This window comes from Hyperoodon ampullatus (assembly GCF_949752795.1).
Source record: "Hyperoodon ampullatus genome assembly, chromosome: X".
Taxonomy (NCBI): domain Eukaryota; kingdom Metazoa; phylum Chordata; class Mammalia; order Artiodactyla; family Ziphiidae; genus Hyperoodon; species Hyperoodon ampullatus.
The window spans coordinates 47,188,533-47,214,860 of NC_136913.1; the positions used below are offsets into that span (position 1 = coordinate 47,188,533).

Sequence of the window (26,328 nt, forward strand, 5' to 3'; positions counted from 1 at the left end):
TCAGAGTTTCCTCAAGACTAGCATGTAAAAATGACAACCGCTACCTTTCATGGAGCTTTGCAAGGGGATTTATGTACATTATCTCATGTAATCCTATCACAGTCCTGCAAGGTAGCAGCCCCATTTTACAGATGAAGTGACTGAGGTCCAAAGTGGTAAGGTAACTTGCCCAAGGCAACAGAGCTGATAAATGGTGAAACCAGGATGAAAATGCAGATCTTTCTGACTACAAAGCAAATCCTTCTCCCATGTTGGGAAACAAGCTCTCAGTAACTCTTCTGTTTCTCCTCTAAATACCTCAAAGTGGTGGAGCCAGGATTTATACCCAGGTCTGATGCCTGATCCCCGAAGCATTCACAGAGGAAGATAATAGTTAAGGGCATGGGTCATGGAGTCAGACACACGAGTTCAAATCCTGGTTCCACTGCTTATTCACCACATGACTCTGGGCTAGTTACTTACCTTCTCTAAACTTCCTATTTCTCATCTGCAAAATGGGAATAATAAGAGAAGCACCTACCTCACCAGGTTGTTGTGAGTATTCACTGAAATAATCATGTAAAGTGTCCAGCTCAGTACCTAATATCTGGCAAGCACAGTATCAGCTCAATGAATATGAGCTGTTGTTGCTGATGCTGTTGTCACCTGTTGGATGCCCATGTCCCAGATGCTGAGCTGGATACTTTAGGCACATTACCTCTGATCCTCACAACTGCCTTGCAAGGTAGGACTTATAACTTCCATTTTCTGGTTAAGAAAGTATAAGGCTCAGAGAGGTGACTTGTAGACACATCCTACACTGCCCCCCAAAGTAGGGGAGGGCAGCTTCAGGAGTGGGAAGTGGGCACACCTGAAGGCTTCGATGAGTCGTTCCACTTTCTGGGCCTCACCCTGAACCCGGATATGGGATTGGAACTTCCGGAGTGCGTCATCCAAATCCATGGAGGAGAAATCCATCTCATCCACCACACAGCTGAGGAGCAGAGAAGGGTGCGTGGCACTCTCAATTTCCCTGCAGAAAACCTCTGACCCACCTTCACCTGCTCCAATGAACCAACACCCCCACTGATAGACTTCCAAAATCTGGACCTGTGGCCTAAGCAAGTACTTATGAGGACAGGACGTCTGAAATGGAATCCATCCCAAAAAGTCCAGGCCAGACACATGGTTACTAACGGTCTGTTCCGTCAACCCACTCATATCAGGGATGGGAAAACTGAGGCTCAAAGCAGGCCAAAGGACAAGCATGCCTCGCCTGGGGCCACCCAGAAGACTTTAGGACTAGTCCCAAGAGAGATCAGATCTCCTTGCGGCAGAGAGGTATGGGAGCAGGAAGGTCTATTCATCCTGTTTTGCAAAGTTTATCTCCCTCCTGCCCTCCTTTTCCAGGAACCCCTGGCCCAGTCTGCCCCAGCCTGGGGTCCTCACTCCAACACGTCTCTGTTGAACTGCTTCTGCCGGTTCCCTAGGAATTCCCCTATCATCTGCCGGCTCAGGCCTTTCCGTTCCAGGATGAAGTGAGCCACTCCCACCGGCGTGTCTGACAGGAAGCCCCGCTCGATCAGATACTGGATACCCTTCTCTGGCTTCCTGCAGAAAGAGGGGAGGTAGATGAGATGACTGTCCTCCTGGAACTCTGCCCCCGTCCCATTTCTTGAACTAATTTTGGGCCCAACCGTGTCCTCAGAGAACTAAGGAAGTCGAATATATAACTTGGTCCACTCCCTTCATGGTACAGGTGAGAAAACTGAGGACCAAGGAGAAGAAGACAGTTTCCCATTTCACAGTGCTTCAAAATTCCAAGGTATCCTCAACCCAACTTCCTCCTGCACTGGAGCCACACTACAAGTGAAAGAAAATTAAGATCTAATGAGAGCCTGCTGTGTGCCAGGACCTTTGATATTCCTCACAGGCACTGAGGAGTCATGGGAGAAAGCCTGAGTTCCAGGCTAAGTCCTTCTCCCTGAGTCACAGACCCCCAGAGTAGGAGAGAAGTGAAAAGATTACTTTGTCCGCATCCCACATCCCACTCAGACAGGTATCACCCAGCCTCTGTGAGTGTTTCTATAGACAAGCTGCTCCTTATTTTCCACTAGGCCATATCTGGGTCTGAGCTATCCCATATTCAGAACTCCAGAGCCTTAGGGTCCTACGAGGCTAGAATTTGGAAGACTTTGGTGCCACAGGAGTCTCAGATCCGTCTGAGATCTTACTACGCATGACTTGGGACAATTCCCTTTACTTCTCCAAGCCTCGGTTCCTTCTCTATAAAATAGGGACACGACTACCAACCTTCCTGAGTTATCCTGAGAACTAAATACAGATGGCCGTGTCTCATAGGCTATGAAGATGTAAGGCATTTGTTTTCTAATTATTTTCTAATCAAACGTCACACTCCCATTCCACTGCTAAGCACCTGGCACAAGACCAGGTACCTAGAAAGAGCTCGGTCCTGGTCACTGGCTAGTCCAACACAGCACCCTGCCCCCAACACCTCAAATATCCACACCCTGCTAGTTAATAGATAGAAACACTGAAGCCCAAGGAAGGGACGCACCTTGCCCAGGGCTACCCAGTGAGTCTGGCCCAAGTCTCCCGTTTCTGAGAACAGGGTTCTTTATACACCACGTCGCCTCCCTACCAAAAAGGGAAGGTGGGCAACCCAAAGTTCAGAATCCATCCCATAGACAGAGAACTAGGGCCCAGAGAGGGAAGCATCTCACCCAAGATGACACAGCCAGCCAGAAGCAGAACTAAGACCAGAACTGCCTCTCATGGGGGTGGGGGCAGCTTTCTACTGTTGTCACCCTATTGCCAATTCTTTTCCCTGAACAGCTGAAGAGAAACACCACCCACAAAATGAGAGGATGGTGGCAGCAGGATCACTGCCTCCGGGGGTCAAAGTGTCCGCAGCAGGGTAGGAAGGGGCGAGGGAGTGGGAACGGGAGCACGTACTTATTGAAGAGGTTGAGGCCGATTCGGTAGTGCCGCCTCTGCACCACGTCATTGTTGAAGGCTGGCGAGTCCCAGCTGTGCCTGGTCTCCCGCTGGTAAGTCTGCTTGCACAGGCCGGTGGCTGGAGGCTCCCTCAGGCTGTCCCGCGAAGAGGAGCCAGAGCTGCAGTTGATGGTCTCGTTGGAATTGCTGGAGCTCTCAAGGCTCTCATTATCTCCACCATCAGAGTTCTCGCCTGCTGCCTCGCACTTCCCCAACCTCCGACCCCCAGCCACACCACTGGGCCCAGTGCCACTGTTGGGGGCTGGTGGCAGGGGCCCTGGCGGGGCTGGGGCTGGGCCCTCCGGGGCTGGGTAGTGGCGGTGTGGGATCGGGGCCCTGCCTGGTGGCCCCTTGTGCTTCAGGGTCCCATGGGGGCTGCAGCCATCAGCCTCATACACGAGCTGACGGTGGACAGAGCCGCGATCTGAGCGGTCACTCAGGTCCACGGAGCTGTCACTAGGAGGCTCAATAGTAAGCAGGGGAAGGTGGGCAGCTCGCAGCCGGAAATCCCGGCATTCCAAGCACCCAGGACCCCTGCGAGTGCCTTCCTCACGGCTACCATCTTCCCGGGTCCCTGGTGGCACTGGTGGAGGAACTGGTGGGAGAGGGGCGGGTGCCCAGAACTCAGGCCGGCCCTGGGGTGGGGGCTCTGTGCTGGGCAGTCGCTCAGGGGATGGTGGGGGAACTGGGTCATCCAAGTAGAGGGGAAGGTCACTGAAGGATGTGGCCGAGCTGTCCTCTTGCTGTTCCTTCGACTCTCGCTTCTCCAGCTGGGCTGACCCTGGCTCCTCAGACATGGGCCCCGATGGGTGGCAGTTCAAGGCCTCGTCAATGGATTCAGCCAGAGACTTTACCTGTATGGGAGAAACGGGGAGGAGGGAAAGGAAGGAAAGATGAAGGATGGTGGGATGGTGGAAGGGTGGGAATGAGGGAGGGAGGGAAAGAAAAAGGGGGGAATCTTCCTGGTGGGGCAGCCAAAAAAAAGGGCTTCCCCTCCCTGACCTCCACAGATTCTCTGCAGCATATAAAATAACCCCCAGGGAGCCACTGTGAGCTCACAGGAGCTAATGCCCACAAGTTCCCTTCTCAGATACCCCAATACCTCCTTCATGTCCACGTAGACCCAAGCCAAATGCCACCTCCTCCCTGATGCAAGCCACATTCCTGCCTCTGCCTTCCCTTAGGGTAAACCAAAATCCCAGCTGCCTCTGGGCTCCCAGAGCCCTCTGTCTGGTTCTTTCTTAGGAAATCCATATATTTAGCCTCGAGAATCTGGACCACGGCTGGTAACTCTGCCTCACTATGGTTTTCAGCCCCCAAACTGGCCCCCAATGATCCCTGCCTCCTGGTATTCACACCCTCGTGTACCATAGTGTCCCAGGGTTGGTCTATGGGACTGACAGCATCCGGCAGAAGTGATGGGATGTCACTTCTGAGATTAGGTTATGAAAGACTGCAGCTTCCATCCTGAGCACTCTCGCTCACTTGTGCTCCCTCTCTTAGACCCCTCACTCTGGGGAAAGCCACACCGTGAGCAGTCCTATAGAGAGGCCCACGTGGTAAGGCCCTGAATCCTCCTGCCAACAGCCAAGAAAGTGAGCTTGGAAGCAGACCCATCAGCCCCAGTCAAGTCTTCAGAGACTACAGTCCTGCCCTACAGCTTGATCACAGCTTCATGAGAGACCCTGAACCAGAACCACCAGTCAAGCCACTCTGAGATTCCTGGCCCTCAAAAACTATTTGTTGTTTAAGCTGTCTTTACATTCAGTTTTAAGCTACTAAATTTTGGGCTCATTTGTTATGCAGCAATGGATAATGAATACACTTCCCCATCAGACTTGAATAGCACTGAGAGTTGGGCCCAGGCCAGACTGTGAGCCCAATGCTCCATTACCCCCTTGAGGGATGGGTCCAGGCCAGGTTTCTCTCTTTTTAGCTCAGCTCGACACACATTGCTTGACACGGAAGAGATGTTCAATTAAATGTGTTGTATGAATGAATGAATGACTGATTTAGATCTTCCCTCTAATACTTCTTTCCTTCCCTCTACCCGCCCCTGCCCCCCTCCCCCCGCCCCCAACACACCTCCAGGGAAGCATGCCCAGGTTTATGGCAGGGCCAGATCACAGAGGTTAGAGCGGAATGATTTCTTCTCTTATAAGCTTTCTTTCATTCATTCATTCAACAATTTCTGCCAAATACCTCTTTGGTTTTAGGAAGGAAACTAACATGTACTTAGCAGCTACCATGTACTACGTGCTTTCAGATATACTACCTAGCTGAACTGAACCTTCCAAACAGCTCTAAAAAGAAGGTCTTATCTCCATTTTATTGATCATGTTTCAGTGGGGTTAAACAGTTTGCCCAAGGTCACATAGCTCGGAAATAGCAAAACTGGGATTTGCAGCTGATCAGTTATGCTGACACACCACAGGCCTAGAGTGATCTCCTACCCCTATCACTGCCGGTTACATACCCACCCTTTCCTGCTTTTGCTGATGCAATGCCTATGCAAGCAACACCCTCCCGACTATCTCTAACTTGCTAACTCTTAACTGTCTGCTAAGGCCCAGGTCCAGTGCTGTTTCCTCAAAGAAGCCTGCCTGGTCCTCCCAGAAGAAAGTTTCCTCTCCCTCCTCTGGGTTCCCATGGTACTATATGTGATCCCTTCTCATGGCTCTGAGCACATTCTTTCAGGAGACAGTCCTGTGCACATGTGTCTGCTATTTCCTACTGGCTTGGGGAGATCCTTGAGAAAAAGAACCCTGGCCGGTTCATCTGTCTCCCACATGGTGCCCAGCACAGAGCCTGGTCCATGGGACCATGGTATAAGGGAAACCTTTGTAACCAGTCAGAGCTGAGTTCCAATCCAGTTTGGAAGTCACTTCACCTCTCAGGGCCACAGAGCCTCAGTCTCCTCCCGTGTAAAACCAGGATAACAACACCGGTCTGGAAGGTCATTATGAGGCATATACAGCACCTGGTAAAGAGTAGGAGCTCATCACCTGTTAGGCCTTTATCTGATAGTGGCTCACGTTCCAAAGAGGGAGAACTCTAATTTTCTTACGTGTTCTAGACACCCAGATTTTTAACGTGCTTGTTTAAACGATATAATTTTTCTCTTGCCAATCCTTTCTCATTATTCTCACAGTCCCTACGCAGATGGTAGCTATTCGTTGTTATCAAAAGCTTGTTGGGCAACTTCTTTCGGTTTGAAGTATAGGTAAAAAGTCGTAGGAGTAGCCAGAGCACAGGGATGGGGAGGAAAGGCCCTTTTCAGGGATGCTGACCTGTTTGGAGAAGGAGTCCTCAAGCTCTGTGATGTCATTAGAAAACTCTCCAGATGTGGTGACGGAGCTTCCCCCACCATCGATGCCCCCTCCACAGGAGCCTCCATATGGGAGCCCCCGTTCAAGCCGGTGGCTCCGGGCACCAGCCATGGCACCCTCGTCCAGCGAGGCAGGCTTGCCCTCGAAGTACGCGGGGTTCTGTGCCTTCTCATATTCCTCAAAGGAGAACTGCATCCGCATGTTGGAAAGGATGATGCGGCGGGACATGCGGCTCTCTGAAGCTGAGCTGCGGAGCCGCTCAAAGTTCTTGTTCATGCGGTACTGGCGGAAGGCCGTCTGGATGGTCCTGGCAGCCCTGCGGCTCAGGAAGGAGCCCCCATACTTCCTCTCCAGCATTTCCACCTGGCAGGGGAGGGTGGAGGGGAACAAGGTCAGAAACTCACTACAGCCTCCTCATCTCCCTGGGCCTCAACCACACCACCGCCCGAGTCACAGCTAACTGCTTACAGCTGCCTGGATGCGCCAGGCTGGGCTCTCAGTGTCGTGTTCTCACTTTAATCTCAGATAGCACATGTCACACGGGACTGAACTGTGGGTTGTTTTTTTTTTTTTTTTTTTTTTTTTTTTTTTTTTTTTTTTTTTGCGGTATGCGGGCCTCTCACTGCTGCGGCCTCTCCTGCTGCGGAGCACAGGCTCCAGACGCGCAGGCTCAGGGGCCATGGCTCACGGGCCCAGCCGCTCCGTGGCATGTGGGATCCTCCCGGACTGGGGCACGAACCCGTGTCCCCTCCATCGGCAGGCGGACTCTCAACCACTGCGCCACCAGGGAAGCCCCTCTTTTTTTATTTACAAGAAGTAGATGTTCAGTATTTTAAAATAAGAAAAGAAAAAAAAACCACAGAGAAGCCAAAAAAGGAAAGAAAGGAAGACATAAATTGAAAGCAAGAAGGAGAAAGAGAGAGGAAGAGAGGGAGGGAAGAAAGGAAGGAAAAAAGGAAAGGAGGAAGGAAGGAAGGAAAATTGAAAGAGAGAGGAAGAAGGGGGGAGGACGGGGGGGAGGGAGGGAGGAAGGGAGGAAGGGAGGGAAGGGAAGGGAGGGAGGGAGGGAGGAAGGGAGGGAGGGAAGGAAGAAAGGGAGGGAGGAAGGGAGGGAAGGGAGGAAGGGAGGGAGGGAGGAAGGGAGGGAGGGAAGGAAGAAAGGGAGGGAGGAAGGGAGGGAAGGAAGGAAGGGAGGGAGGGAGGAAGGGAGGGAGGGAAGGAAGAAAGGGAGGGAGGAAGGGAGGGAAGGAAGGAAGGGAGGGAGGGAGGGAGGAAGGGAGGGAGCGAGGAAGTTTGGTTCACCTAAAGTCCCAACACCTGGGCATAACCACAATTACATTTTGGGATATGTCCTTCCAGTTTTTTTCTTTTCTACGTAGTATTTTGTGTCCCCTTTTTAGCTAAACAATACTTTGTGTGATACATGTGATATTTTGTAACACCCTGTTCTGAACTTGTCAACTTACGTGTGTGCTTCTCCCCTTACACTGAGATTGCTGAGGACTAGGTCCAGGTGTTTCATCTTTACATCTCCAGTGCCCAGCATGGAGCTCACTCAATGTTTTCTGAGTGAATACAAGACTCAGTGGATGGATGGTGAATGGGTCAGTGAGGCCCTAGTAGGGTGAAGGGTTCTGGAGCCAGTCTTCTCCTGTTCTAGTCTCACTATCCCTCCCTGGACACCACCTTCGAGTGCCACATTCCAATCCCTCCCTTGGTCCTCTCACACCCCCACCCCCACCCCCACCCCCACCCCCACTCCCACACCCACTCCCGGCCAGAGCCATCTCATCGGCACCTTCTTGTCCTGCAGGTCCGTGGAGAGTTCATAGCTGTCGGACAGGGCCTTGGAGCGCTTTATCTCCTCTTCTTCCTGCTTCCTCAGGGCAACACTGGCTGGCTGGAGGCGAGCCCGCTGAGCCCAGGGAAGGCCCACCCCAGCAGGGGGGCCCCCCATGTGGCTGCTGGTGGGGGGCAGTTGGCTCAGCCGGTAGGGGGGTTGGCTCCCGGGACTATCAACCGCTGTGCTCAGGTCACTGCCTGGGGCATCACCCTCCACACTGTGGGGATGAGATAAGATGAGCCAGGATGTGGGAACAGGAGACAGGCCTGCTGGGCCAGACTGAGAGTGGGTGGGCCAGATCCCTTCCCACAACCCCATCCTCCCCAGCGTCCTCACAGATACAAGGACCCCGATACTTAAGGGCCAGAGGGGAGTCCTACCCCCCAAGTTGTGTCCTCACTGCCCTCACAGTCCTGTCCTCGCCCCTTCAGCCCTGTCCCCTCACAGCTCCATCCTTTTAGACTCCTTTCCCTCCAGCCAGGTCTTCTCACAGTCTTGGCCCCAGTCCTACTCTACTCTCACAGCCTGGTCCCCTCGTGGCCATGTCCCCTCACAGACTTATCCTCAGACCAGTTTCCTCCCACTCCTGTCCCCTCAAGTTCCTTTTTCTAATCATCTCAGCCCCTAACAGCTCCATCCCCAAACCCTTCCTCCCCCGAGGGACCAATTCCCTTGTATCTCCACACCCCCAGACCTCTTCCCCTCACAGCTCTGTCCCCAAGAGGAGATGAGACAAGACGAGACATGCATCCCTCCCAGCCCTATCCCCAGCACCATCCCAGATCAGCCCTGTCCCCAAGCCTGAGGCCCACTCCCACATCCTGCACATCTAGGCTCTCCCCTGCTCGCCCAGCCCTGCCCCCTACAGCCCTGCCTCTGCCCTCAGAGGCCTGGACTCCGGGCTTGGCCAGTTCCCAGGGTTCCCTGGCCGCCAGGACACGGGCTCAGTGACAGTGGGAGGCACCTCCCATCCAGCATCCTCACAGGTAAAGAGCTGCCCTGCGGGGCAACTTCCTTGTTCTCCTCATGGCCTCCTCTGTTCAGCTGGGGGAAGGGGACAAGGGTCTCAAGGCTGAAGAATGGTAGGAGCTGGACACTGGGTCTTGCCCGCCCTGGTTACCCGGAGCTGTTGTTCTGCCACACCTGCTCCCACGGTGCCATGGCAACCAGGCTGCCAGGGAACTCAGGTGGCGACAGAGCCCAGGCGCCCTGAGCCCGGCAGGCACGGTGAGCAGCCGCAGAGACAGGAACACTGGAGGGGGGTTGGGAGGGGGCGACAGGTGGGGGGAGGCGTGGAGGGGGTTGTGGGGAGAATGGATGTGGCTGAGGCCGGCAGGCATGGGGGTGAGGGGGCTCTTGGCTGGCGAAAGGGTTAAGGGGGCCATTCCCCAGCCCCTACTTGCGGAGGCCCAGGGCGCAGAACCAGAACGGGGCCAAGCTGTGGTGGGTGGAGGGGGGTTCCCTACCGTTTCAGGAGCTTGAGCTACAACGGGCCTGCCAGCCTGGCAGAGAAGAGCAGTTTGGTCTGGGGGCTGGGTGCGGTGGGTTACAGCGTTGGCGCTGGCTCTGTCCTGGTGGGGGGCTCCCGCCCACCGCTCACCCTCTACCCTCCCAAGTGTTAATCTGCTACACTGTCAGGAGCAGGGCGGAAACAGACTGAGGGGCTGGCCTGCCCAGATGCTCTCTCCTTCTGGTCCTCTGGGGCCTGTGAAGTCCCCCTTCAGGGGTCAGACCCAGCCCAGCGCCCCCCAGGCATCTAAGATGCTCCTCTTCGCCCCTTCAGGACTGCAGGATCCTGCCCACCAACCTCTCAAACCTCTCCCCTCCCAGCACATGGCTCCCAGCTTTGATCAACTGTCTCCTTTGTTCATGAACCATCCACGGTTCCCACTGCCCACAAGAGATAGCCCAAGTTCCTTATTGTGGCATTTGAGGCTTCTCCAAGATACAGTAGCTAATGTTTAGTAAGGCACTGTTCTTACCACTTCACATTTAATAACTTGTTTACTCTTCGAAACAACCCTACGAGGTAGGTATTGTTATTCGTCTTCATTTTACACATAAAGAAACTGAGGCCCAGAGAGGTTAGTAACGTATCTGTGGTCACACAGCTATTAATGATAGAGCCAGGATTCAAATCCAGGCAGTCTGACTCCAGAGCTCACAGTCTCAAACATTAAGCCATACAGCAGGGTTGGCTGCCAGCCCCCCACCCCGTGAACCCTTCCCTCCAGCCAGCCCAAATCCTGTTTCTCCCCAATACTCCTCTCCTTTCCACCTCCCAAACTGCTCATACAGTACCTTTTGCCTGGAATGCCATCCCTATCACCTTCTGCCATCTTCAATCTGAGAACCCCCCCACACACCCTACTGCCATCAAGATTCAGGTCATATGACACCACTAAGAAGCCCTCCTGAAGCCCACCTCTAGCCAGAAATGATTGCTGATCCTGTTCAGGGCTCCCACACACAGCACATGTCTGTCCTTCTTTTTCTGGAGCAGGTTAGCTTTGGCAAAGCGTGACAGCTATTTGTGTTCCTGACTCCCAGAATCCCAGCACAGGAAGAGAATTTGGTAATCTCTCCGCTAGCACAGAGCACAAGGCCTGGAACAGAGTAGGTGCTCAATGAAAGCTTCTGGAGGGAGGAAGTCAGTGAATGAGCTCTGGCAGCTGCGCCTGAACTTTGACCTCAGCCTCCAGTCTCCTCTTCCCAATCCGTTCTCCATCCTGTGGCCAGAGAGAGCTTTCCAAAGTAGATATCTGACTGTTTTGCTCCCCCACTAAAACCCTTCCATGGCTTCTCATAACTCATTCAACAAACAACTGAGCCCTTTCTACATGCCAGGCACAGTGCTAGGTGCTGGAAATACAATCGTGAGCAAGACGTGTAAGATTTGTTCCCTCATGGAAGTGACATTCTAGTGGGAGAAGACGACTATAAATATATACTATCATTTTAGGTAGAGAGAAGTGCTAGGAAGGAAAATACAGCAGGGTGATTAAAGGTGCTGTTTTAGATGCGGTGGTCAGGGAAGGGCTTTTTGAATAAATGGCATATAATCAGAGCCCTGATGGAAGTGAGGGAGTGAGCTGTGTGGTTATCTGACACAAGAGCAGTCCAGACAGAGGGTAGAGCCAGTGCAAAGGCCCTGAGATAGAACTGTGCTTGGCATGTTTGAGGAACAGCCAGGAGGCCAGTGAAGCTGGAGCAGAGTAAACGAGGGGAGAGTGATAGAAGATAAGATCAGAAAGGTAATTGGGGCCAAATGGTGAAGGGCACTGAGCCCACGATAAAGACTTTGGCTTTTGCTCTGATTGAGATGAGCAGAGGAGGGGCGTGATCTACTTAGGTTTTACAGGAATCATCATCCATAGGATAACCTCCAGCTTCCTTACCATAGCTGTGGATGGTTCTCCTGACCGGACCTCTGCCTCATATACCCTCTGCCCCTTTACCCCAACCTGGCTACCTCCTGCTCACCCTTCAACGTTTAGCTCGGGTGTTCCCTTCCATGCCTGCCTGAGCCCTTCACACAGGATTGCTTACAGGCCCCTCCTCTGTGCTGCCATAGGGCCCTAGAGTCACCTCTATCCCTAGGGCAAGGGCATTAATTGGCTCATTGAAGCCTTACAATTTACTGAGGCAGGCACCATTAGCCCCATTTTATAGATGAGGACACTGAGGCAAGAGGTGATGTAAACTTGCTCAAGGTCACACAGCTCTTAAGTGAGAGTGTCAGGATGCAAACCCAGGGCCTAGGCTGTCTTCTCATGACATCTTGTTGCCTATCCCCACTTCTAGCCCCATGCTGCCCCTGGCTCTCTACCCTTTGGCAGTTCTCCTCTCCCTTCTGTTTTGGTTGCAAAGGTAATAGTGGCAGGGAGGTCAGGCTGTCAACACAGCCCCCCAGAAAGGACAGAGCTTGAGGGCATCGTACATACTGCTAAAGAAATGGGACCTGGGGACGTGGGATCCCTTAACTCAGAGCTCCCAAACACTCAGCGCACTTACAGCGCACCTTCCCTGCATCAGGCGCTTTCTGCACATTATTATAACTGCGTGGCAAATGCTGATCACATGGAAAAATCTCTCTTCTCTTTCTTACATCTCACATAGACTCATATTCATTTTCTCTCTCTCTCTGTCTCTTTCTTACATCTCACATAGACTCATATTCATTCTCTCTCTCTCTCTGTCTCTGTCTCTGTCTCTCTCTCTCTCTGTCTCTCTCTCTCTCTCTCTCTCACACACACACACACACACACAGAACATGTTGTGCAATAAGAAGCTGGGCAGACCTAGGCTCAGGTCCTGACAGCCATTTATCCGCTGTGTGAGCCTGGGTGTGTCCCTTTACCTCTATGCACCTCAGTTTCTCATCCTCGTGGAGCTCAAAATGCAATTCCCTCTTTGGATTCCTGCATTTCAGAAAGGTCCTGGGAGATCTACCTCTCCGGGACTCCTCCCAGCTGGGAGCAGGAGCAAAGAAAACACACACGTGGGCACACGTGCACCCATGTGTGCTGTCTGCTGGGCTATTCTGTGAGGGAAACTGGGGAGCATCCTCTGCAGCGGGGGGAATAAATCACGTTACACAACTAACCACAGTATAAAGCTGAAAGTTCTCAGGGCTGAGGAACGGAGGAAGTGCTAGGAGAGCTCCGGAGAGATTCCTCCTGCTGAGGTGGGGGCAGGGGTGCTGAGCGGAATAAAAATAAACTCGCACTTACAGCGCACCTTCCCTGTGTCAGGCATTTTCTGCACATTATTTTAACTGCATGGCAAATGTGAAGAAGAATTAGGATTCCGATTTTGCAGGTGAGGAGAAGGCTCTGAGGGGGAAAGTGATGCCAAAGGCCTCAGGACTAGCAAGTGGCAGAACAGGGATTCAAAGCCCAGAGCCTGTGCTAGTTCCCCTGCTGCCTCGAAGGCTTCGTGGGGCAGTGGCGGGGTGGGGGAGCTATTGAATAGGGCCTTGCCTAGGAGGAGTTGGTAGAGAGAAGGAGTGAGGGACCTTGTGAGCCAAGGCATTACGATAGGAAGAAGCGGGGCAGGACGGGCAGTAGGGATTTGGGGTGGCCTGCCCATGGCCAGGGCACTGACCCACTCCGGCTGCTGCTATTAATGGGAGGTCTCTCTCTCTCTCCTTCCCTTTATTGGCACTGACCGGAGCCAGGCAGCCAGCAGGGGATGGGATCAGGATGCAGTTGCCATGGAAATGAATGGGGGCTGTTGCTATGGATACCATAAGATGAGGGCAAGAGGAAGCTAGGGATGCTGAGGACTATCCCCATGACAACTTGGGCTGAAGGCGGGGCGGGGCGGGGGGACCGGAAGTGAGAGATAAGAAAACAAGACAAGGAGGTCAGCACACCTAGATGAGGCCAGGGGCATTGGGCTCTGGAGGAAGACTGGGCAAGGAGACCAGACCCAGCGGGGGGTGGGGGCAGAGGGGCAGAGGGGCTCCAGTCACCTCCCTCTCCCCCGACAGCTTTTCAACAAGCTGTTTCTGCTGCCCAATCCCAGCGCCACAGAGACTCCAAACCTGAGGCCAGCCCGGCTTGGCACAGGGACTGGCAGGGGAAGAGGAAGCCATCGGAGGGGCTGATTGGGTACCCAGCGGGCAAACATAGGCTTGGGAGCACGCAGATCAGGGTTTGAATCCTGGCTCTGCTTCCTTTGCAGCCCTAAATATAATAGTTGTCATTTACTGAGGACCTACTTTTAGCTAGGCTCAGCAACTCTGCAAGGTCTGGGTTGTTTCCCTTGAAGGGGATAACACAGATGAAGAAACTGAGGTACAGAGAGATGAAGTAATTTGCCCAAAGTCTCAATGCTCAGCAGTGGTGGTGCCAGGAGTGGAATCATCGCTCATGCCTGTACCCACCAGCCCAGCACTGAGCAGCCCCTCTGAGGCCGAGTCCTTGCATTCTCCAGCTCCCTGTGCCCTCCCACAGTGGCACACAGAGGGCCAGATGCTGAGTAAATATTTGTGGCGTGTGTGAGCGAGGAAGCGATCCAGGAGGAAGCAGGAAAGACTGAGGTTAGATGGAAGAAGTGCCTGACTTTGACAGCAATGACTCACTGGTTTGGCTGGCCAAGAGTAGAAGATCCACAGAACTGGGATGGACTTTTCGAACCATCTAATTCCACAGATTCAAATTAAGGCTCAAAAAGTCTAAGTGACTTGCTTGCTCAGGGTCACACAGGACGAGAAGCCCAATCCTCTATCTTCCAGGCCAGCGTAACTTTTTAGCTGAATCCGTCCAGTCCCCACCCCCGCCCCCCGGCACCTTTAAGCTCCTAGATGTTGGTGGCAGCAGGCTCCTTGCACTTTCTAGGCAAGGCAAGCTGATCCACAGCACCACGCCTGTGCCCAGGCTCTTACTTTCTTCTCCCCAGGATGTCCTCCCTCTCCCCTCTACCTGCAGCCTTTGTCGGTCTGGCTGAGCTTTTCTGAATCTTGTGGTGCCCTGAGCCAGCCAGCCCTCCTGGGGAGTTGGTTCTGGCTCACTCCCACCCCCCACAGAACCTGACAGGGTCAGTTATCCCCCCTCTATGTTTTGTGCACACTCATGTCACAGGCCGTCCTTATCACCGGCTAACTTGAGATTCTCTCTTGAGGTGTCCATTCCCTACACTACTCCCGTTTCCCATGGACAGTGGCCTGGTGTAATTCACCTCTGTGGACCCTCCCTATGCCCAGGCCAGGGCCCAGCAGCCACCTTGGTCCCCTAAGACCACAGGTGGTAGTCATGTGTGTCTGTGTGACCATCCTGACAACTGTCACCCTAAAAGCCACAGCACCACATGCTCAAAAGCCACTGACACACATTCTTGTGATTATCTCCACCGGGGCACATGCAGAGAGACTGCCAGGCACAGAGAGTTGCCACCTCACACAATCAACCTCACACACTCAGAATCCCTCACGCCCAGCCTCACACAATCACATTCCCTCAGATACACAACAGTGCACAGCCTCTCACTCTTCTCTCACCTGCCAGCCTCACGCACACCTGTGCACAGGCACACACGTTTCCCTCACAACAGATAGAAACCTTCCCCTTTCCCATAGCACAGGCCCTCAGCCAATTCAGTTGCCTACACAGGAGTCTACACCCCCATGGCTCCCGCAATGGCTATCTGACCTTTAGTTGAGCCCCTGTGCCCCCTAACTTCCTTCTATCTCCAATCAAATGAAGGGTAGAATGGTCTCCCCCTCCACAGCCACAGGTCACCTAGACTCACACGCCCAGCTTGAACAGAGCAATGTATGTATCATTCCCCAACACAACCCCTGGGGCTCTCCACCAGGTTTTGGTCCATGCTGTCTCTGACTCCTTAATGCCTCACCTCTCAAACCATCTATTCAAACCCTGCCCAGCCGTCTACTCTTGCCCCTCTTCCTCCAGCAATCCTTGGACACCACCACCCCCAGCCCATCTTGACATCTCCCTACTCTTTGGGCCAGGAACATATTTTGCTCATTACTGAAGCCATATCTGCTCAATCACTTCTGCCTTTCACACCCTGCCTACTTGCCCAAAGGAATTCTCATCTCCCCTGAGAGACGGAGAACTTATGGAGAACATAGCCACTGTCTTACTTTCGGTCCCTCACCGTGTTTAGCTTGAAACCTTGTACACAGTAGGTGTTTGAGCAATGCCTTCTGGAAGAGTAAATAAAGGAGAGAGGAAGAGAGAGGGAGGGAAGAAGGGAGGGGAGAAATAAATGAGAGTTTGAATGAGTGAGTGAGGAGTGCCTAAGTGAGTCAAGCAACGAGTGAAGAGTGAGGCGAGCCTCTGGAAAACTACCAGGGCATGTGATGGGGATGCTGAAGGGAGGGGGGGAACAAAGGAGAGGAGGGACTCTCACCTGGGCCTTAATCAAAACAAGAGCCGCCAATCAGTGCACACTTGGCAACTGTGCACTAGACCCTATGCTGAGCTCTTTGTGCTTTTTCTTGCTAATCTTCATGACAACGCAGAGAGGTAGATCTATTCTCACTGTACTCGGGAAGAAAATGGAGCTCAAGGAGAAGAAAATACTTGTTCAAGGTTATACAGAGAGTAAGTGGCAGAACCAGAAGGTAAACTCAGATTTGTCTAATGCCAAGAAAAAAAAAAAAAAGGCTCAGAAAGGGAAAGCAGGGGTATGAGCCCACCTGGGAGTCTCCTGGCTTTGCTCCTAACACAGACTCATCATGGAAGGTGTGGGTTCTACAGCGCATAGAGGACACCTTCTGCTTTCCTGCCAACAGCCTCTGGGGATTCTTAGAACTAGCTTTTGGCAGGTGCAGGAAATATAGGGTTATTGCATCTGGGGGCAGTGGCTTTCCCTCAGACTCAGAGATCCCTAAAGCTGTAGAATCAGAACCTTGAAAGTACAGAATCAAGGACTATTAACATCACAGAATGTTAAAATCACGCCATCAGAATTTTTTCTAAATGGCAGAATCATGAAATCTCAAAACCACAGTATTGTAGAATCCCCAAATCACAGCATCATAGAAAGAGAAACCACAGAATTGGATGGAATGTGTCACTGAATTATCCTCTCTTAAAGTCATGTAATCATAGTTTCTTAAAATTGTACCATCTCAGATTCACAGAATGTCAGAGCTGGAGGAGCCCTTGGAGATCCTCTGGTCCAACCTCCCTCCTCCTTTTACACACGGGGAAACTGGGTAGCAGGGAGGCCAAGCAACGTGTCCAAGTTGGCCAGCTCGCACCACCTCAGGCGGAAGAAGGCGCTAGGCTTGCCCATGGTGAGAGCGCCACATCGTTCATTCATTTATTGAGTGCCTTCCGGGTGTTGACAATAAAATCAAACCCTACTCTCTCTCCCAGCCCGTTCCCAGCCCTGGATAGGAAAGAAGGTAAGACCCTGGTGGGGATGGGGAGAGGGAAGTGGGGTGGGGTGGAACATACATCAGACAGAGAGAAGAGATCAGCTTTTATTGATGGAAATTCTTTTGTACACAGCGACACGCACCCTGAAAGGCCTTTTCCTCCTGATCGTATTTACAGAGCGCTATGGGAGTGGCAGGGGGCACGGGACAAGGCCTCCAAGCAGTAGAAGAGATGGCAGCAATGGCCACAGCGAGGGAATGAGCAGGCTGGGTCCCGACCCCGTCTGGTCCTCTAAGCCCTAGGCACCCTGCATCTCTGTTTGTGCTCACAGAGAACAGAGGTAGGTCCTTGGGATGTCATTTGGAGACCTCTCCAGGAGTGGCAGGCTCCAGGGTGCCTGGGAAGTGGGGTGCGGGTATGGGAGGGTCCAGGTTTCAAGCTCCAAGCTCCAAGCTCTGCTGCTCCCACATTTTAGTCAGACCTAGGGCTCCAGCCTTTATAATTTGGGGGCTGGAGTCCAGGGGAGACAGCAGTGAGGGTGGGAATTCCAAGAAGGGGGTGGGTGAGGACGGGGCACGATGCCTGCCCATCTGGTTCCTGAAGCAGGGACGGGGTCCCATGGGGGATCGAGGGGGCAGGGCGCAGGGGGCTGGTTAAGGCTTTTGCTTCTGCATAGAAAATGACCCTTGTCCTCTCAGTTACCGAGAGGAGGGACTACTGCACTCGGAGGCCGGACAGCAGAACTGATGAGCGTCTTCCTCTTCCTCTTCCTCAGTCTCCTCCTCCTCCTCCTCTTCCCTGGGGCCAGGAAGGGCAGGGTAGAGGCCACAGGCGGCGGGTGACAGAGAGAGGCAGAGGCATTAGTTTGCAGAGCAGGGGAGACACAAGAAGGGCTGGAACCAGGGAGGTGGGGCTAGGATGGGGGTTGGAATGGGGAGGCCAGTGTGACCAATGGGGCCATATCCATCTCAGTCTCCAAGGAGCCTGTTGCTGGTCCCCCTCCTGGAATGGCCCTCCCCCACACTCAGGCTGGGCTCAGGCTTAAGGTTACACCCAGAGTATGTAAACTCCCTTTCTGACCCGACAGGTGCCCAACCTTAATTTTAACATAAATAGTAGCAACCAGCTTTCTGCTGGCATTTTGCATGCGTCATCTCATTTAACCCCTGCAACAACTGTGCAACATTTTAAAGATGAGGGAATTGAAGCTCAGAGAGGTTAGATATCTGCCCAAGGTCACACAGCTGGGTGAGCGGTAGTCAGGATTTAAACCTGGAAGTTCTTGGAGCTCCAAGTCTCAGACTCTTCCCAGCAGGTCCTTTGGGTGAACTTGGTACTATTTTTAGAAATCCACGGTGCCCTTGAAGGACAAAGATTTGTATTTCCTGAAGGCTTCAGGGTCGGGAATGTAGGAGATGCTTAGAAATGGAGCGTGGAAAGTCCACAGCTTTGGAAGCAAACAGACCTGGGTTCCGAGGCCAGCTCTACAAGTGCTTCTAGGCTGCGGCTCCAGGCAGGTTAATGCCCCTCTTGGAGCTTCAGTTTCCTCATCTGTAAAACTGAGGCTTATGATGCCAACCCCACAGGGTTGTTGAAAGGACTGGAATACATGTCAAGTGCCTGGCAAACAAGAGTGATGGGAACATGGTGGTGGTTATTGTTAACTGTTCATGAACTGAACCTAATTACCAAGGTGGCCGTTTGCACCCACACAGAAGCGCCACAGCGGCGGGGAGGAAACATTGCAGGAACAAGCACCTGTTCCTCGGGTCCTGCGGAGCAGTACCAGGGGCCAGTCTGCACGTGGCAGTCACTGGAGCTGGACTACATTTTCATGGGGTGGATGGACAGGCAGGAGGGCTGGGGCGGGACCAGGTGTCTTGGGAGTGAAAAGGCTGACCTTCTAGGGGTTTCCAAAGAAACAGTCTCAGCCCACTCCCAGACCCCCTTGGCTCAGGAGATATAGGAAATATGGAATCCAGGATACTGGAGGATTGGGAAGACATGGGAAGGAAAGAGAAGGCAAGGGAAGGCACTGCTGTCCATCTGACAGACAAGCGCGTGCAGGGGTGCGCACGCGCGGACACACACACACACACACACACACACACACACACACACACACACACCCTCCTCATACTCAGAGCTCCCTCTGACACATTGTTCCACAGAGTCACTGAGTCAGCAAAACCACATGAACCAGTGCTCAAGCCCTGGGCAAGTAGCTCCTCCTTTCAGAGTCTCCCATTCCTCATCTATAAAAGGAGAAGGAAACTCCACACCTCTCAAGGCTGTCATGAGGAACAAATGATCTTCCAGTCCCCCTGCTCACTCCCCTCCTATCCAGGCCAGGCCCCTGCTACCCCCTTCACCCTGACACTGCAGTCACCTCCTGATTTCTTCTCCCTACTCTCTTGGACCACATTAGCCTTCCTAAAGCCCACCTTTGAGTGTGAATCTCTTCTGCTCAGACACCCACCTTGGCTCCCCTCAGCTTCCTGGACAAAGTTCCGATTCCTCTACTTGGCATTCAAGGCTCCCCCACCATATGGCCTCACCTGGCCTTTCCTGTCAGGTGGAAGAAGCCCAGGCTTTAGAGTCAGACAGACCTGGGTTTAAATAACAGCCCCACCACCTACTAGCTGGATGACCTTGAGTCCATTTCTTCACCTCTCTAGGACTTATTTTCCTTATCTGCAAAATGAGGAAATACCTATTCTGCAGGATGTGGTGGGGATTAAATGAATTCAAGTATGTAAGGCACCTGCCACAGGGTAGGTTTGGTGCCTCATACATGGTAACTATTACTGTTACTGTCAGCATCAGTGGCATCAATGTTATACCGCCCAGCCTTCATCAAACTAGCTTGTTCGTTATTACATCAGCACGTCCAGCCTTTTCACGCCTCTATGCCTTTGCTGACTCTGTTTCTTCCTTCTGCACAGAGCTTTGCCTGTTGAAATCCTGTCTGAATTTCACAACCCAGCTCAAATGCTGCTTCCTGCAGGAAGTCCTCCCTGACTTCCAACCAGAAGTATTCTTTGCTTCCTCCTAGCTCCAATATCCGTGCTCTTTGTCAGGGAATCTCCATGTGTTGCTTTGAACTTTTCTGAAGCATTTCTTTCACTAATCCCCTCAACGCCCTTGTATTCCCCCAACCACCACTATCTCTGCTTTCCTTCCCTGTGAGAAAAAGGGGGCCCCTATACTATTTAAGGCCAGTCCCTACACCCAGGCTCTGGAGCCCACCCCTGCTACCACCTCCACAACAATCATCCCCTCTCCCTCCAGTATTTCACCCTCTCCCTCTCTGTTGCCTCCTTCCTACCAACATTTATAGAAGCTCAAGTCTCTCCCATCTGGGAATAAAAACCCTCGATCTGCCCCCACATCTCCCTCTAGCAATCAGTGTCCCTCTCTCCTCTTCACAGCTAAGCTTCTTGAGAAATCCGTCTACACTGGCCATCTCCACTTCAGTACCTCCCACGGGCTCTTCAACCCACTGCAATCTGCCTCGTGCGCCCACCAAGCCACAGAAACTCTTCCTAGTAAGGTCGCCCAGGACCTCCCACTGGTTAAAGCCAATAGACTCTCTCCCACCCTCATCTTACTTCCCCCAGCTGTAACATTTGCCACTCTTAACAAGCCCCCCCGTGCGCAGACGGCTCTTTCCTTCCTCTGCTTCCGTGAGCCCACTCCCTGCTGGTTTTCCTCCTACTTCTCGGACCACCCCCAGCTCCTCTTCCTCTCTCCATTCCTTATGTGTTAGTACCTCTTCCCCAGTTCTGCTCTGGTCCTCTTCTCTTTCATTCCACACTCTCTGTCAGTGATCTCATTCCATTCCATAACTTCAGGTATGGCTGAGAACCCCACATCTCTCTCTCTAGCATGGATCTCTCTCCTGGGTCCCAGACCCATCAAGCCTAATGCTTGCTGGAAGCTCCACCAAGATGGCCCTTAGGGCCTTCAGAGTTCCCAGGGACCTCTAATGCAGCATCTTACCGCTGCAAACCTGTCCTCCTGCATTTCCCACCTTCGTGAAAGGCACCACCACCCAGTGGCCCAAGCCCAAAACACACCTGGAAGTCACCCTAGGTTCTTCCTGTTCCCTTACCAAGTCAGCCACCGAATCCTGCTGATTCTACCCCCTAAATAGCTCTAAAAGACTACACAGGATCTGGCCTCTGCTAACTCATCATCTGCTCCCCTTGCCCTTCGCTCACTCTTTCTCCAATCGTACTGGTCTCCCTGCCGTCCCTCAGACATAACAAGCACACTCTTGCCTCAGGGCCTTTGCACTCGCTGGAACATCATCCCCCAGATAGGTGTGGCAGCAGACACATTCTATATATTTAGTTGCTTATTTATTTAGTATCTGTCTCACCCACCGTAAGATCCAACAGGACAGGCATCTGTTTTGCTCAGTGCGATATCCCTAATGCCCAGCACAGTGTCTAGCACTCGATAAATATTTGTTGAATGAATGAATCCATTGCCAGGCCTGAACACGGGCAACTCACCATGACCACCCTCAGTCATCTCCACCCCCCACTTCCACCCGCATTATCTATTCAGTCTCCCTGACTCCAGTTCTCTCTTCTACCCCATCACCTCTCAAATCCACCTCCCCTGCTCCATCCCCACAGCCACTACCTCAGCTTACCTCTCTTGGATTACTGCAAAAGCCTCCTCCCTAGTCTCCCTTCCTTCTAAAATGCTAATTTGATCATGTTACTTTCCCTCCTCAGGAACTGCTCATGGCTCTCCAGCTGCCTACCACGAGAAAGGACCCTGGGCTCCCCAGACAGCTGTTTGGGGTGTGTCTGACCTCCGCATCAGTGTTCAGCCTTACCATTTCTCACCTCCAGGCCTCTGTGTTCACTCTCAGAGCATCCTCTCCCATCTCTACCACTCAAAATCTTTACAGACCTTGGATGACCGGCTCAAACACGACTTTCTTCAGGAAAATACCTGACTCACAAACCAGAAATAATTCCTCCCCAAAATACATAGAGAAATAAGTGTCTCCATTGTCACTTAGAATCTCCGAGGACCAGGAGTAGGATGGAAGTTAGTAATTATATCTGAGACCACGGACTTTGGGTGCTGGGCGAGCATTAATAATAGAGGTTCCCTTCTCCTCCTGCACTATTACCCTGGACTCATGTCCCTCTGGCCCTCTGCTAACACTGGCTCATCCTGGCCTCCTCCCTTTCTCTCACCTACTGTTGGGTCTATCTCTCAAAGAATTTAGATTCCATAATTTGAAATTAAAATGGTTCTTTGCGAATGGTGCCCACGGGAGTAGTGCAACATAGGAGCCCCGCTCCAAGCCACTTCTTCTATGCCAATATCCCAGTGTAGGCCTTCCAGCTGGCCTCCATGCATACGATCCATTTTTCATACCGGCTGCTAATGTGATATGTCTAAAACACAAATTTTACCAAATTTCTCTCCTATTTAGAATCCATTCACGTGATACTTCATCACCAGCAACGTTGGTTCTTAACCTGTTTTGGAGGAACCCAAAACCCTTTAGACGTTTAATGAAAGCCACAAACCACCTCCCCAACAGAAAATGCACACAACTAGACACACACAACATTTTGCATTCAATTTCAGGAGGTTCATGGGCCACCTGAAGCCATTTGGGACCCATGCAACCCAGGTTCATAACAAACCTCTAGCTCTTCCCAACAACATCCAGGTTCTTTTGCATATGCTGTTCCTTCTGCCTGGAACATTCTGCCACACTTCACCCTTCTGCCCCTGACTGCCTCTGACTCATCCTCTAAGACTCAGCTCTTAGGCTGAGTTGACCTGCACCAGCCCTAGGTGGGGCCAGATCTCTTCCACTGGACTTCCACAGCAGCCCCCCACCCTGTGCTCTCCTCTGTCATAGCCCTCCTCAGTCTCCCCAGCTGACTGGGAATTTGTGGAAGGCAAGAACCATTACCCAGCATAGGCTCTGCCATAGCAGAACTCCCTAAGTGTCTACTGAAACGAACACTAATAACAGCTACCCTGTTTTGAGTACTCATTATGTGCCAGGCACTCAACAACGTGAATACTATTTATGATCTCTTCTACTCCTCAATAAATAAACCCCGTGATGTTGGTGTTCTTTTTAACAGGTAAAGAACTAGGCTCAGAGATGTGAAGTGAGTTGTTTAAGGTCACCCAGTTAGTGAGTGACAGAGGTGGGATTGAATTGAGACATGTTGACACCAATGCAAGTATTGGTCCACCATGCTTCCCTGCCCTGCACTGTGAGATTAGGAGATGGTATCAGTAGCAGAATAGGACCAAGAACCGGGGCCAGAATGCCCTCTGGGCTCCATTTCCCAGGGCCGCCTACTCTTATTTTCCCTCCTGTGTCACCTTCATGTCAACACCAGGGACCTGGCTCGCTCTCTCTCTCGCTCTCTCTCTCTCTCTCTCGCTCTCTCTTTTTCTTTTGGCCATGCTGTGAGGCTTGCGGGATCTTAGTTCCCTGACCAGGGACTGAACCCGGGCCCCAGCAGTGAAAGCACCGAGTCCTAACCACTGGACTGCCAGCAAATTCCCTGGCTCTCTCTTCTTATGGTGCGATGCCCTCCATCCCATGTACTACTCTCAGCCTCCTCATCCCAAAGCCCCACTACGGTCAGGTGCATCCTTCGCTCCAGAACCATCCCTAGACACGTACAGCTTTTAGATCCAATCCAATCCAAGGCTACATATTAGCTATGAGGAAAACAAGACATGGGTAGTCCCTGCCCTTCAAGAGTTGACAGTCATCCAGGAGTTTTACATGTAACTTCTCCAATCCTAAAATCAGCCCTGAGAGGTAAATAGGCATTGTCCTCATTGCACAGATGAGGAAATAGAAGCTCAGAGGCTTGCCGAAAGTCAAGCTTGTAAGTAGCCGAATTTGGACTTGAATAAAGATACTGACCCAACTATTTTCCCCCATTAGGTCATCCTGCTTGGAAGAGCCAAAAAGTAGGCAACCATTTCCGGCAGGATTGGGGGATAAAGGAAAGCTATTACTCTTTCAAGACTTAGTACACATGTCCCCTCCTGTAGGGGACAGGTGGGGTTAGGTACCCCTCCTCTGGCAGCCCTCTGGGCCTACTTCTGTTCTATCCCAAACCACACTATGCAGTCATTGTCTATGTGTCTCTCTCTCCCTTCTAGACTTGAGCTCCCTGACTGTAGGACCAGATACAGCTCATTCCCATATACCACCAAGGTTCAACACAAGGCCTAACTGAGAGCAGGCAGAACAAATGCTTGCTGAATGAATCAGGTGGTATTTGAGCAAGTTATTAAAAGGAAAAACAACAGGTGGATACAGGAAAAAGGTATAGAGGAGGAAGGAAACAAGTTAGTAAAGGCAAGGAAATGGGACCAAGAAAAAAGGCCAGTAATTTTAAAATTGTGACAGGGTATGTATAACATTTTTTTCATTGTTACTATGGGGGTTTTCTTTTCCTTACAAAAATGGGATCATACTATAAGCCCCGTTCTGCAATTTGCTTTTTTCATATAACAATAAGTCTTAGAGGTCTTTCCAGGTGAGTATCTAGAGATGTATCTTTGTCTTTTGATCTGCTACAGAGTATGGATGGATCATGAAGGAAAAGCTGTTTCCTACCGATGGACATGTAGGTTGTTTTCATTGCTTGCTATTATAAACAATGCTGCAATGAACATCTTTGCATATGTCTGAAAGTAGTTTTGAAGGATTCCTAAAAGTTGAATTGCTGGGCAAAGGAACGAACGTTTTGTTTAAAATGTAGATAAAAGGTATTTCCGTGGCTTTAACATTTTTATAAACTGGCTAAAAATAAAGATTATTCCTACTCATATAATCCTGTCTTTATTTAAGAAGCATATATCATGCAACCTTTTCATTAAGAGTTGGTTGAGAATGCTACCCTACAAAAGGGCGTGTGATAGAGTTGCACAGTATGGCTTATGTTTGCAGCTGGGGTTGGGGTATTTTAGAAAAGGCCTCTGGCTGGCCAAATTAGGGTCTACCTAGTAGTAAAACTCTAGAGAAACCTAACTCTAAGACATAGTTCTCAGCTTGGAAGTATATGCACATTTAAGTTTCTGGGGGCAGCTAACAAACTGGTCCCATTATAAAATGAAACCAATTCGTACTCTTATCAAGGAATATGAGAGATTCTGTTTCCTCACAACCCTTTCAATCTTTTAAATTTTGGTACTTTAAAATTAGTACTTCGCTGTTGTTTTAGTTACATTTCTTTAGCTATTTGTAAGGTTGAACATCCTTTCTCATTCATTAGCTGTCTACTTCTTCTCTGAATTGTCAAATCACGTTATTTCTCCACTTTAAATGGGTTGGGCACCTTTTTCTTATTGATTTCCAGGAGACGATATAGACAGAGATATTAACCTTTGCCTGATGTCTATGTAGCAAATGCTTTCCTCTAGCCTGTTGTTTCTGTTTTAACTTTGTGTATAGTATCTTTCTCCACACAGAAGTTCTTAACTTTAACGTAGTTGAAATTACTGCTCTTTACTTTATGGCTCCTGAGTTCTTAAACCCTGATCAGAAAGGCTTCTCCACCCTGTTATAAAAATATTCTGGATTTTCCTCTGGTACTTTTATAGCTTTATTTTTTTGCATTTGTTTTTGTACAAGGTAGGGATTTAGCTTAAATTTTTTCCAAATGGTAGCTAATAGTCCCATCCTATTTACTGACTTCCCGCTGATTTGAAATGCATTCTTTGTCACAAATTAAACTCCCAAATGAATATATGGGTTTGTTTCTAAGTTCTCTATTTTGTTCCATTTATGTATTCCTCTATTTCTGTGATGATATAATATTTGTGATTTCTGTAGATTTATGGTAAGTTTTTATATCTAACAGGGCAAGTCCCCCCTCATTGTTCTTCTTTTTCAAAATTTTCTTAGTAATTCATGGGCATTTACTCTTCCAAATGAACTTTAAAATCCAACTGCACAATTCCCAAAGAAAATACCACTGAAATTTTAATGAGAAATACATTGAATCTTTTGATCAAATTGGGGGGAAAATGTCATTTTAAACCATATTGAATTCTTCCCATCCAAGAATAGGATATGACTCTTGATTTATTCAAGTCTTATAGCCTTTGATGAAATTTTAGTTTTCTACAGGGAAGTATTTTAAATTTCTGATAAATTCGTAGGAATTTTATCTTTTTTTTTTTGCTATTGTGAATGGGAATCTTTTTCTATTATGTCTTCTAATTAGTTATTGATGGTATTCAGAGAAGCCGATGGTTTGGATGTATATTTATCTTG

At 50.8% G+C, this 26,328-nt stretch overlaps 1 protein-coding gene across 7 annotated transcripts in view; it reads right to left on the reverse strand.

Moving 5' to 3' along the window:
• Window positions 1-26,328, reverse strand: part of IQSEC2 (IQ motif and Sec7 domain ArfGEF 2) — a gene marked incomplete at both ends in the record, with an annotated part of 74,998 nt that overhangs the window by 10,186 nt on the left and 38,484 nt on the right. For 4 of the 7 annotated variants that reach the window (XM_079727830.1, XM_079727829.1, XM_079727828.1 and 1 more), the window contains 5 exons: window positions 851-973; window positions 1,429-1,590; window positions 2,956-3,851; window positions 6,288-6,689; window positions 8,125-8,386. In XM_079727830.1, coding sequence (XP_079583956.1) covers window positions 851-973; window positions 1,429-1,590; window positions 2,956-3,851; window positions 6,288-6,689; window positions 8,125-8,386 — 1,845 coding nt within the window. Of the gene's footprint in view, window positions 1-850; window positions 974-1,428; window positions 1,591-2,955; window positions 3,852-6,287; window positions 6,690-8,124; window positions 8,387-17,652; window positions 17,826-26,328 lie in introns of those variants that run through there. The other 3 variants (XM_079727833.1, XM_079727834.1, XM_079727832.1) reach the window with 1 other exon arrangement.